This window comes from Taeniopygia guttata, chromosome 8 (assembly GCF_048771995.1).
Source record: "Taeniopygia guttata chromosome 8, bTaeGut7.mat, whole genome shotgun sequence".
NCBI lineage: Eukaryota > Metazoa > Chordata > Aves > Passeriformes > Estrildidae > Taeniopygia > Taeniopygia guttata.
The window spans coordinates 14,750,118-14,764,042 of record NC_133033.1 but is presented as its reverse complement, the minus strand read 5'-3'; the positions used below and the strand labels follow the sequence as shown (position 1 = coordinate 14,764,042).

Genomic DNA, 13,925 nt, shown 5'->3' with positions numbered 1-13,925 from the left:
TGGCAGCCATTTGGCATCAAACTGTAGATGCTTCAGTAACAGTTACAAAAATCCTTTATTGCCTTTGTCTTACAGTGTTATTGTCTGCTATGGAAATTTTTATGAACGTAGGATGGATAGTCTAGCCTCTAACACCATGCAAACTAAGAGAAGGGTAAAAAGGTTTTATAACACACCTGTGACATTTACATCTGTCTTAAGATGGACCTGCAACATGCTGAGCCCCTGAGAACTATAGTTTTAACACCTACAACTAGCCTGCAGGCAAGAGATTATTTTTTTTTCTCCCATAATGTGCAGTATTCCAAAAGCCAGAATTGTTCCAGGTCACAGACAGCCTAATGAGTTTGGATTCACATATTTTAGGTCAGAGATGAATATTGTTCACTGCTTCATACTGTTAAATATGATCAATTTTACTTTTCTTTTCAGGGGTTAGCAGATACTGTAGCTTTCAAGAGACAGAGCAAGCTTCTCCATCTGAGCCCAACTGAATAAAATTTGAGGTGACTTTAAAAGTTCAGATAGCTGTGAACGGAATTCCTGTGAAGTTGTTTCACAGTGCTTTTATATAATCAGCTACAAAGTTGCTTCATAGCCTTCGGTAAGTGGGAAATCAGCTGAGGTTCACTGAATTAAAAAGCCAGATCAAACGTACTCCAGGGGCATAAGATGTCCCAAAAAGTAAGTTAAACACATTCAGTTTCATGAGCCAAAAGAAGGAAAAACCCAACCAGCATACCTGGTCTGAGAAAAAGCCACGTGTGCAAACTACAGCGATGCTGTAAGTTCTGATCTCTGTCCATTAACTGCAACCATCAGCGCCTTTTCCCTTGAGTCTGACCACACACTCTCACATGAACACTCAGACACACTTGGACACACTCACAGTCAGACTTGCAGCCACATGCACACACACATGCATGTGTGCACACGTGTGCAGCAGTGTGTGTGTGTCTGAGTGTACCTGATGGTATGTGCATGTCGCTATGCTTGTGGCTCAGTGTGAGAGTGTCTGAGTGTGCAAGAGTGTGTGTATGTGCTGGTGTGCAAGAATGTGTCTGAGTGTGTGTGAGCATGCATGAGCTAGCTCTGAACCAGAGGGTCTGGAATGCTGGAAACAGGCAAGCAGCACACCTTTGTCTGCATGCCATGAACAACCACAAGCAAGCTCAAGGCAAGGACAGTGCATCTATTTTGTGAGATGATGAAAAGATTGAGTTCACCAGTTCAGCCACAGTACAGCCAGGATACTTGCCTTGCACTAACAGTTCTTTCTCAGAAGGAAAAATACAATTGGCACACACGCAGCACTTGTACTCAGTAGACCATCCAACTCCATAAGGAAAATTCTTAAATGTTCACAAGCACATGACAGTACTTCCACTTCTAGAAGAGTTGCTGCAAGCTTTTCACTTGTTCCACTTCTGACAGTCACTGAAATCTCTGCCCCAGCAGAGGAAATAAGTACCACTAAAGCCACTATGACTATACTGTCCTCTGAGAGACCAACTGTTTTAGAATGCACTTGGAAGCAAGATAATATATTTTCATGCTGCTTTTTTAAGAAAAATTGAGAGAGAAACTGAAGGAGAAAAAAACCCAAGAAACAGAAACCAGCTAGCTGAGGGACTGAAACACAGGATAATTGTAGCATTCATAACTGTATAGAGAGTGTTCTCACACCCACTTTTTAAATAATATATCAAGAATACATGATGTAATGTAGAACAGTAATTTAATTTTAAGTGTTTTCAATGACAACTTCACCATGTAACAAAAGCAATAAAGTCTGTGTGGCTGGTATGCCATCCTGATAGCTGTAACACAGGCATTCTTGTATGGACAAAGTGTCACTGCTGAAACATGCAAGCAGCAAGTAAAACTCAACCAAACAACTACTCTGACTTAATTAAGAAAAGCACACAGGTCAGAAATGCAACATGAGCAACATGGCACTCAGCTTGCTGAGGGGCAGGTCCCAGGACCCTGCTGCCAGAGATGCTGCTAAAGAAAGGAAAGCTGCTGGGACAAGTTACACCTGCAACTAAAATGGGTGTTAGGAACTCTTGACGGATTATCTCAAATCAGATAAAAACTATATTTGTAGTGAATTTTAAATGTCATTTTTTTTCATACTGCATTCAAGAAGTAAAGGTTTCACATATGGGCCGAGAACTTAAAATCTGTTACAGAATTACAGTAGTTTGGAAAAAGTACAACAGAAAAACTGCACAAAAGAACACTCACTAATTTACAAATTTCTGTCAGGCCCAAAGCAATCTTCACCTTACTCAGGGACATTTGCTTTACCAGACAGTATCACTAACAGAACAATTTTGTCTCTATGATATGTATATATATTTTACTGCTGGCACATATATACCTAATGCACCCAAATGAGCTATACTGGTGAAGGTGGCATATGAATATGTCATGCCAATCCAAGCCCACACAGAGTAAACATCATCAGCTACCACTCAGCACCCTGCCATCTCTTGAATTATGCACTATGACTTACAATGGCAAGGTGTTATCTCCATGTATTGAAGATGAATAATTACTTCTGCATCTTTGAACAACTGTGCAATATATGAAGTTCTTCATTGTCAGCATCTCCCAGTTAATGGCCACCAAAGAACAGCATCAAGTGTCTAATTAAACTACATAATTTACCACCTTGGACAAGAACATAGTATCAAATGAAGGTAGGACTGACAGTATGGTGTACATGCTCAGCACAGACAGATTTTCATTTTTCAATAGATTATTATTAGAGGGAAGATGAAGAGTTTCTATCGTATAAAACTAAGCCAGCAAAGAACAAATTTTATTTGAATTAAGTTCAAACATAAGTAGAAATTTCAGGTAGCCTGTATTTAATTTATACCTATTCAATAACTAGCTCTCCTATCCTTTAGGACAGACCTCCATTTCAAGAGACACCTTGACAGAAACAGAATTTGGTGGGAAGTGCAGTACTAGGTATACCTGACTAGAGTATGATTTTTAATTAATAATTAATAGGCTTAATAAATCTTAAAAAAAATCCCACTGCTCTTAGTGCACAGGTCTTTAGTACTTCTTCTATGCAGTGGACAGGACTACAGGGATGACTACCAGACTTTATAAACAGAGTCATCATGTATGACAGTGCCACCTTCATATGTAGGAAACAATTTTACAGGAGGAAATACTCCACGGGAATATTTTACAGGAGGAAATACTCCACAGTAACACAACTCCACTATCACAAAACAAATTCCAGTATCACCCAAGTCTATTATTTCTTCTGCACAGAGATTCCTATCTCAACCTTTCTTCCACATACAGAACTGGAAATGGAGGGCATTTAGCATCTGCTTCCCTTGCCCCAGTCCAGCTGAGCTGAGCAGCTTCAGCCTGCAGACATGTACTTGGAGGAGCTGGAAGGCTCAGTGCTGACATGCTGCAATGCAGAGCAGCTCCTGCCTCTGCTGCATATCAACTTAAGTGATCAGCATACAACCAGCAGTAGAGAGTTCAGAAACATTTGTTTTACAGGCAGGGCTGATGACAGTGATGTTTCAGATATCTAACCTGGATTCTCTGCAAGTGCACTCATGACAGCCAAAGAAATAATAATGAAAATAAACCAATAAACCTACTTCCTCACCCCAGCCTAATAAAGCACACAGCACTGAACCCTCATCATCTTTTTAAAATACAGCAGCCATGATCATTTCTAGTCTGGTACTACAGTGATTTTAGTGAGAACTTTTAATGGATGCAAAGTGACCTGTCCTTTGCAGAGCAAGCTATTTACAAGCACTTTTCTATATGTTTTTTATCACCTGTGAGACCTGACCAGCTCCAGTAACAAAGACACAAGTCTAGCCCTGACAGCATGGCACAGTGCCTGCACTACTCAGAGAGTAAATTGCCTAAGACTGCATTCACTGCAGATGGAGATGGCAAGCAAGTTGTATTACACAGCCAAAACAGTTACAACAACACAGGTCATTTCTACCCCAGTCATGCCCCTTTTTAGCTTTGTTTTTGTCCAGTGAACAGACACTTACCACCTCCAACAGCCAAGTAAAAACCTCAACCTATTAAGATATAATATTCATTCTCTACAAAAGAAATATGAAAACATTAGATTTTTTATATTGGACTATGTGATGAAGAAGTTAAACACATCAGATCACCCAAATTTACAATAGCAGACTTTTTTTCCTGTGCTCTTCCCTAGTTTCATAAAGGCATCCCAAATACAGCAGCTCACCTGGTCTTGCAGAGACATAACAGGGTTATTTTTGGTTGTATTGATATGTAGAACATGGTATTTGTTCTTTGCACAGAGATCATAGGCAATATTTGTGAAGGATGTGCTGGCAGTCTTGGGTACTCTGTTGTAAATAATCACCACATCATCTTCTTCATCCAGTGTCACATCTTGTCGGGGACCATCGACTGTATGACGTTGCTCTATTTCTCTGACTTCATGCCTTGCAATAGCCCTTTCTGTTAAGGAAGAAAACCATAAAATTTTAATGTAAGTCTCAAACCTTAGAACACAATCTGGTGAAAAGCAGTAACTCCTGAGCAATAAAGGAAACACTAGCTGTACTATGTATTTCTGACATATCTGAACAAAACTTCGTCAATAAAATTGAAGGAAAGGCAGTCCAACACAGAACACAAAGCCTAGAAAACAATATGCTTAGGGAACACAGACCATACTCTGTGACTCACACTGATGTCATTGTCTTTAGAGTCATCATCTCTAAAGAAAAGTCTATCATGCACTATGAAAATGGTGACATCCCTGAAATATCCCACATGATTTCTACAATATCCCTAGTTAAAAATTATAATGGAAGAAGGTTCTATTAATGTGAAGTTTGACAATAATAGAAGCAAGAGGTGCTTACAAAACAGGCAACAGACTCATGTTTTTTTCTGTTCCAGATAAGTATGTACTTTAGTACAATTTGTAATACAGATGCCAAAGCACTTTTTTTTTTCATTGTATTCATGTATGGTGATACTGCCTTTAATAATGTATTCAAAGAAATCTGCATTTATCAACAGTGTACGCTGAAGTTGATATCACAAGAGTAACCTGTAATTCTCTGTATTATGTTCTTTTACAGGGTATAGCTCTTCATGGATGACACACTTTTAACAGCAGCAGCAGCTCTTGACCTTTCCTTCCCTTGATTCTTTAGCCCAGCTTCTTCTATTCTCTTTCACCAAATCTTTTTAATTATAACATAAATTCACTTCTAAAGCAGAATCATCAAGCTGTGAATAGCCTACCCTGCAATTCCACGTAAATTGTCTTAAACCACAAACTTCCATCTGCCTGAAATGCTTAAAAGCTTAAACTCACTCACTCTCTCATATGCTCATATCTCACACCCCATAACTAAGTTACATCAGTAGGAAAATGTTTGTAGGAAATGCTTATTGAGTGTATCTCAATTTTCCACATGACATCTGTTGCTCCCCACTACATCAGTCACAGTTTTTGCTCCTGCCTTTCTCATTTGCTACCTCTCCCATCAATGCTGGCAAACGTCCTATTTTGGAAAGAGATGAGGCAACAGACTCAGGTTTCATCTCTCTGAAGATGGCTACAGAAGAATGGGGCTGGCAACTCCCCCTCCTGCCAGGTAACAGATTAGAGGAAGCATTCGGTAGGGAACACAGTTAACCACGTGGCTGCCCAAGGCTACATGGATAGTGAATACCACCTAGAGAGGCTGAAATGAAACAAATTTGATTGGTATTTTCTACACCAGAGTAGAGGATCTAAGCTAGATTTAATCATAGCTGCACAGAACCCCAGGGCTGATGACGCTTACATGGAAGAGAGAAACATTTGTGAGAAAGAGACATGATTTGCAAGAGGATTGATGAGAAGCATTCTCTAATGAGGTATTTTAAACCTTGATGATTTAAGAATCAGTGTGATAAGGGCACTTTAAAGACCACACATAAGATATAAAAGCTGCATGATTTGATGTAATAAGCAGAAAGGCTATTGCATCCAGCCACCTTCAGCTTCCCATTGCAAGGGGGAAAGCAAGAACTCAGATAAGGATCAGAACCTTCACAAGCCTGATGTATACAGACAGTCCTATTATGAAAAAATAGGAGGCTTTAAATTTCAAACTAAAACAAAAACTGATCTTTAAGGTGAAGCACTGAAATCACCTTTTTGAAATAACTGCAATAGTTAAAAAACAAAATCTGAAATGAAGGATATAAACTGTCGAAGTGCAAGAGGAAGCACCTGGAAGTGTCTAACCTGGTCAGCCACCCTGAAGGCCTATTTCTTCTAGTCTATAAGTAATACAGTAATGAAAATTGCAAATTTTGTAAAAGTGCACATTTTTTCCCAATCACAAACAGTTGGCAGTTTTTCCTCTGAAGTCAGAAAGCTCTTCTGCTACTTACTGAGAAGTCAGTTTAACTCTTAAAATTATGCATATCAATTTTTTTTTAATTTATAAGGCTAATTAAATTCTTATTTGGAGAGGGGAAGAGGTCCAGAATGGTAAGATGCACCTGACTCTTTGGGATATCTATGTAATCAGAAGTTAGAGAATTAATGGGCATTTGATTAAGTACTTCATTTGTTCTTCTATAAAATTTAAATAATCTTGGAAGTAAAAGCCCTGTAATGGCTTTAATGATACTTATATGTTTTTAGAAATATGGTAGAAAATGCAATGCTTTAAAGACATTTTACATGTGGAAGATAGGGAGGTGTATTTACTAAATATATCGTGTTTACCAAAAAATCTCCTTAGATGACAGCCCTGCAAATATAACTTTAATTACAAGAACCTCTCTACAAATGTTGGACTGGTTTCACTGAAATAAATTCTTAAAAGTTCTAAAAATCAGGATGGGTGATTTCTTTCTTCTCAGAGATTCAGTGGACAAAATGTCCAACAGTCTCATTGTTTTCACTGCATTCTATTTAAACTTTGTGTTGTAGGAAAAACACTTATGCAAAATTATTAAGAGCCAAATGCTTAAACAGGGTTAAGATCATACACTCTAAATTTCACATTACATAACTACACCCATTTTAAAAAGATATGTGGCATTTAAGTAAGTGATACCTTTGAGTACAAGACAGGTTTTCATAAAACGGTAATACAGGATAATTTTAAGGCATAAAATCTTCTGTCTCACACTTTTTTATTATTGCTTGTTGAATTTCTCTGTAATACACAATATAATTGCTATACCTTTGGGATTATTGTTGTTCTGTCATCTGCAGCTGTCCTGCAAGCAAACTTTCATCAACTGCAAGGACAGTTTGCACATAAGCAGTACCAATATGATCAGTGTAATAAAAGTTGCTGAACTGATTATTTACCAGCATATGAATTACTTGCAGAAAATCCTTAGCTGGCTGAAGTAGCTGCTTTGTGAACAGTAGAACAAGTTTGTTTTCTCACCTATTTGTCTACATGTTCTTCTAAATCTGCCTTCATTCCATTTCTGTAACTCAGCCTCTTGGCATGACTTACACTTCTTGAGCTATCCTCTTGTAGCAGCAAACCAAAAAATATCATGGCTAGCAACAAATTGGTTTGCCAGTCACATGCTACCAGAAAATAACATATAATGGGCAACTTATGTCCTCTCCTTCAGCAGAAGCACTAATAGCAACATTTCATCCTATGCCATCACTTCAAGGTCAGTGAAGTCAAAGCAGTTTCTCAACAAGCTCAAAACTTACTAACAAGAAACACTTAGAGAGAAATGGACAGGTCAAGGATCTCAACTAATAAAATCACCTGTGAAAATGCAGTGGATCCATACATACTTCCAAAAATATTTGAAAACCTAGTTGAACCATATTTACATAATTATAGAAACAAATCACCCAAATGAACAATATTGAAATAATTATAGAAACAAATGACTGGGATCATAAGCAGTTATTAGTCTACATTCCTTGCACATTCAAACAGATAAATGTCTTAGGTAAAACAAGCTTATTAGCATTTTCTTCAAATCCAAGTGTTAACTGCATAACTGCATACAAAATCTTCCCAAAGAAAATAGCGTGTCATGGATTCTAACAACTTAAAGATTAACAAAACCAAACATTTCAAATTCCTCACATTTTTCACAGAAGCATAAGAACCTCCTGGGATTTCTGAACAAAGAAATCTATCACAATCAGAAATTCTTCTTTACCCTCTAACTTAGCTAAGTGGTAACTTAGCGCTTATCACTCTTGATGAAAGACACATTTCGAGCCTTCCTGGCTGTCAAAATCAAGTTCAAGTAACTGTAAGAATAATTCAGAGCATACGGCTCTACTTCCCCAAACAATGTTCTTTATCCTCTACATCTATTTTCTTTCTGTATGTATCTACAGATATTATTCAGGCTCTGTCTTCAATGTGTCTTATGTGCCTGCCATGCTTCATCATGAAAGTTCCCACTCAGATGAGGAAAGACTCAATCTTAAAATAAATTTTAGCTCAGCAGCCTTCAAGTGTTGCCCAACAGAAGAAAAAGACATGGATTTAAACTTCAGTCACACTAGCTTGAAGTTCAGGAGCTGGCCAGCTAGCCTTGATAGCACGGCCCCTGAGCAAACTGCTGCTGGACATTTACACTGCTGGACACCACACTGAACCAATAAGCAGCTCCTTCCAGTTGGGAGCAACATGGAAGCCAGCTGACTTGGTGCCTCAGCTTTCTTTCCACTGTGCTCCCAGGCCAGTCAGGCAAGCAGCTGGTAGCCTGAGGCACTGAGCTCTCAAGCTGTCTCCCTGCCCAAAAGTTTCTTTAAATGCATGACTGGCCTAAATACTGAGCCTGAGCAGGACTGCAAACCTACTCACTATGGACTCCATTCTCCTCTGATGAAGAATGAAAACTGAACAACAGCTTAAAACCAAATCATAAATCTGTAGCAAAGCTGACGTTGTGAATAATTTTCAACACCCACCACATACACACAGCCTTCATCCATCACTGAAATGTGGTGTCCTCTGGGAGCTGCTTAGCAGCACACGACTTACAAACCAGAGTGCAGCTGTATGTAGATACCAATACTTCAGGGATGGAGAGAAGAAGAATCAACAGTACTATGACAATTTATGGCCATGGAGGACATGTGTCACTGTACCAAATTAAATGTGAAGGTAAAATATCAACTGAATTAATAAAAAGTGCCTGAAGTTTAAATTTGTGCGAGGCATTAACATACCAACTTTTCCAAAGACCTTTATAAATGACAACTCTATTCTGCTCTAGTTTTAAGTCCTACTAAGAACAGAACCACCATGGGCTCTCTAGAAACTTCATGAATTAAAGATCAACATGTATTTGGGGGTAAAAATAATAAAAAAGATTTCTAAGAAACAAAACTGCAATTTCATTTAGTTTTTTTCAGTCATGCAGCAAGAACACTGGTACCCAAGCACAGCCCTTAGACAGAGGGTAGATGGTCCTATTGCATTCCCAGCCCCTCACTCCCACTACCACCAATCACTTCACAACTCCAGAAATAATGCTGGTTAACAATGATACCACTCAGGGAATGACACTTGTGCAAAGCACTGCTACTGCCTTATGCAGTAACCATAACTTACCCTGGTTAAGAGAGTAACTTGGACCTTTTGCTTTCTTCTTTTCTTAGATATTTATTTGTAGTGCTCACAACTACTTTCCTTATTAAAAACATCTTAAAATTCTTAAGGTATTTTATTTATTTGCATTTTAGAAAAAAAAAAGACTGTTGGTCTCATTTGCAAGTCTAGATGTCTTAATCAGCTTATGGAATACCTGCTAAAACCTTTAATTTAACATTTACCTTTAGAAAGTCTAAAAATCCAGGACAGCCTTAGCACATATGTGCTCTGAACCCAGTTCTGACCTACAGCAAGCAAAGATCACCTGCAAAGCACAAACCAGGATGGGAACAGAGTACAAAGCTTAAAATATTACCCAAAAAGTAAATTGAAGTTTTTGCAGTCAGTTCAAAACCTCATGTTTTCTTCCCTTTCTAAGAATTCAGTTGCCTTGGCGGCAAGAAATTCTATTGACTAATTTCAGAAATTTTAACCCAGCTTGTTTCTTTTCCAATAATGCATGAAAAGAAATAGGTATAAAAGGCACTTTGAAATAAATAGTTTAGTGACCAAGCAGAAGTCACTAATATTGCCAAAACATTTTCTTTTGTAGTGGTTAATGCACTTTCAGAACAGAGGGAAAAGACTGTTCTGCACTTCAGAATTGTCCACACAGAGCAGAATTGCTTTCAAACTCCAAACTTTAAATTCCAACAAATGCACAATGGAACTAGTTCAAAGAAAAAATAACCCTTCTCAGAAATCCCAACACAGGTACTGAGAGTGTTAACTGAAATCTAATACAGCAGCTGCCTGAATATTAAAAGTAGCAATTCTAAAAGCCTGCTATAGTTCCACTGGCATTTGATATCCATCACTTTATTTTAAAACAGTATTTTTGCCAGGACTTTATTTTGAACATGTCAGTAGAAGCATACTGATTACTGAATAATACTGTTAAGGCTTTGATTTTAAACTAAAAGACAAAAGGTTTACCCTTTACAATTAGATCACTAACTCACATGTACATCCAAACTGGTTTGAACATCAGAGCCTGCATTTCTCATTTTTCTGCAATTTTTTTAAGGAAGAGAGACCAGGTTCTGACCAAGTACTTGCTTTATTTTTTTTCTTTCCTTAAGACTATAGTTAACATACAACCTTATATATTTTTCTTTCAGCATTTAACTGCACAAAATATCTTAACTAAAGAATATGTTGTGGCTCTTACTGGATTTAAGACCAGGCATACAATGCATGTACTACTAAGTCAATCTGTCTCTTAGTAATATGTAGGACAGGCAAAAGCCTACATCTCAAATTGTCCCAGGAAGGGCAAAACTAGACAAAATCCCATGGGAAGTTAGATATCAGACAAATTGCATATATAAGTAAAAGTTTAGGTATCCCAACAAGCAATGTTATTCACAGAAATAATATGGCTTATAGCAAATACTTTGGTAAAACAGCATCCAATAAAACAGAAAAAAAATATAAGACTTAATTCCACCAAATATGAAATTTTCGGGAGTTTGTAAATGCTTTACAACAGAATGTGCATAGTTAAAACACATCTTCATCTCTAACTACAGCATCACTGCCATGACTCCTGAATACTGCACATATTGCCAACTACCAAGTTACGTAAAAATCTACAGGATCAAAATGTTTAGGCACCATGATGTAGTATATTTAAAAATAAGCACACCTCAAGCAGCTCCATAAGCTTTCCAACTTCAGATTTAACTGTTTTGCTTGACCCAAGTGTAGACTTCAAGTTGAAGAATTAGCATGAGAACAAACACAACAATCACCATTAGTCTTCCAGTCACTTGCAATTTCTTGTTTCCTTGGGACAAGCAAACAGATATCTGTAAAGGATGTAATCACCCAAGGAAAAGGTTGGTGACTTTTCAGAATACCAAAACTGTCAGTAAACTGTTACGAAGCACTGTGACTATGATAAGAGCAAAGAATAAATTGCAAACCAGGAATTTATTCTCTAAATAATAACATCAGCTGAGTATATAACAGTAGAGTTTGGTGTTATTTATAGTGCCTTAATATCTTGATACAGGTCTCCAGTGTTAGCAAGAAAAGTTACTGGAACTGTTTTCTACACATATGCAGTTTTCACAAGTATTCCACTATACAAATATGCATGTCACTCCTTCAAGAAAAATCCAATTCAAATAGTGAAAAAAGCAAGATCAATACAGAGTGTCTGACTATTTAGTAAGGCAGCCTGGAGACTGGTACTTATCTATATATATTTGTTATTTATATTATTACATGAGCTTTCTGCAGCCATATAATCACTTACTTTTAAAAAAGTGTATTGACTAGCAAAAAAGCAAAAAGAATCACTAAACTATCTGTTAAAATAATTGAATGGCCTGTATGAAAGGACAATACAATAAGGACTTACAATTCTAGTAAGTTGCATCAGGTTTAATAAAACTAATTGCTACGACATACTGTTATTTGCAACATATTGCACTTATACCCCTGCTTGTCTTCACACATCTTGGCTAAACTAACCTAATCTGGAAAACAAGCTATTGCCATCTGGTCTAACAGCCAAAAAAAGGAAGGCAGCAAACAGCACTGCCTTCTGATCAGAGCGGCAGCTGACGTGGTTAAGGTAGAAGAGATAAACATTTTACTAGCAATCTTAGGAAGTCAAGAGTACCAAGAATAACCCTACAAGAACTCTGTGTAGCACCAACAGATAGAGCGTGATATTTGCTGAATTGACACCAGCTATGTATAGATTAAGCATTTACAGTGACAAACATGATTTCTAACCTTAATGTTGTTATAGGCGTTTGTGTAAAACAGAAGTTTTGAAAGAAGCTTTAGAAAACCAGAAATGAGCCTGCATGCAGCCTGAGCCCCACAGTTGATAAATCATTACAGAATTAATTTTAATTACATTTTTAAAATACTGATTAAATAAGCTCTTGATTATATTTTTTGTTTTCTTTATGGAAACCATCTATCTTGGTCTTAGCTTAACTTAAGAATTTCAGTTTAATTCTATACCCTGGCTGTTTTGTACATAAACTGAAGTTTTATTTTTCCCTCAAAAATGTGAATTGTTAATCAAGATATTTGCTACTTCATGTAGGTAAAATATCAACATAGATAAAACATACTGCTTTATCTTATTTTCCAGCCTAAGGTTTGCAGCCTAAAGACCTAATCTACAAGATCAAAAAGATAAGCATGAATAAAGATAAGCTCTAACAACATACAGACCACTTTAAAATTACATTTCAGGAACATCAAAGCCATTTTAAGTAAATGAAAGTACAAAAGCTCCCTTATTTTTAATTAAATGCTAGAATTACAACAAACGTGAAATTAAAACTTTTTCATTATCTCTGGAAAACTCTTTTTGCTGTATCCTTTCCCTCTTCACACTTAAGTCCTAGCTATTCTTAGGCAGAACTAGGAATAAAAATACATGTAGAATCAAGCTGGTTCCTTTATGCATAAAATAATCATGTGCTTTAAGGGGAGCCCTCCCCTTTGACTTTCAGAGAATTCAAAGGAGCAGAGGCCCTGTGCACTCGAGGAGTCCACAGAGAGAACATTAACAGTGTCCTCCTAATGCACACCCTCCCTGGCCATACCCTGAAGCTCAGCTGGACTTTCATGAGAGAAGCCCACATGAAATCCTCAACATGAGTTTGAAACCATGTATTATAGAAAATTTGTGACACAACTAGCAGCTAATGAAAACCTTCCAGAATCATCTTCTCCATGCTAAGAAACAGTGGCAATCATATTTCAAATACTCGCATATCAACATCACAACTATAAATCTCTTTGCAGCAGACATTGATTAGCAAAATCAAAATTATACAAGCAAGAGCTTGACATGTCAGTGTAATATAGAGTTCCTTGTGCTTGGTAAAAACAGAAACAGTCCAGGCTAGTGATGTGTATAGTAAGGTGGTTTTGTGCAAAAAACTTCCTTCTGGCAGGAGAGCCAGCTGGCTCATTGCAAGCCTCTTGGTGTTAATCCTGAATTAGATTGGATTAAGCTTTTTAATTAAAAGGAATTCTTTTCCTACATGCATGAGAAATATTCTGATCTTCTCCCAGATCTTTTTTTGAACAAGGACTATTTGATGAAAATTTGTCCAGAACAAAAGGGGAAACAATTCCTTCAACTGCATCTCAGGTAGCTGTTACAAAAAGCTCAAAACAATTCCAGTCCCCTGCTCAGTAATTTGGTCCCACAGTAGTGAGGGATACAATAGATTTGTATTCATCAATCTCTACCAGTGCTTCTTAACCACAATTATTCATTATCAG

The 13,925-nt window shown here is 37.3% G+C and overlaps 1 protein-coding gene across 1 annotated transcript in view; it reads right to left on the bottom strand.

The window, feature by feature from the left end:
* HS2ST1 (heparan sulfate 2-O-sulfotransferase 1) overlaps positions 1-13,925 on the bottom strand; it is a 77,831-nt gene that overhangs the window by 16,857 nt on the left and 47,049 nt on the right. The window contains exon 2 of the mRNA XM_030279119.4: positions 4,268-4,506. Coding sequence (XP_030134979.1) covers positions 4,268-4,506 — 239 coding nt within the window. The remainder of the gene's footprint in view (positions 1-4,267; positions 4,507-13,925) is intronic.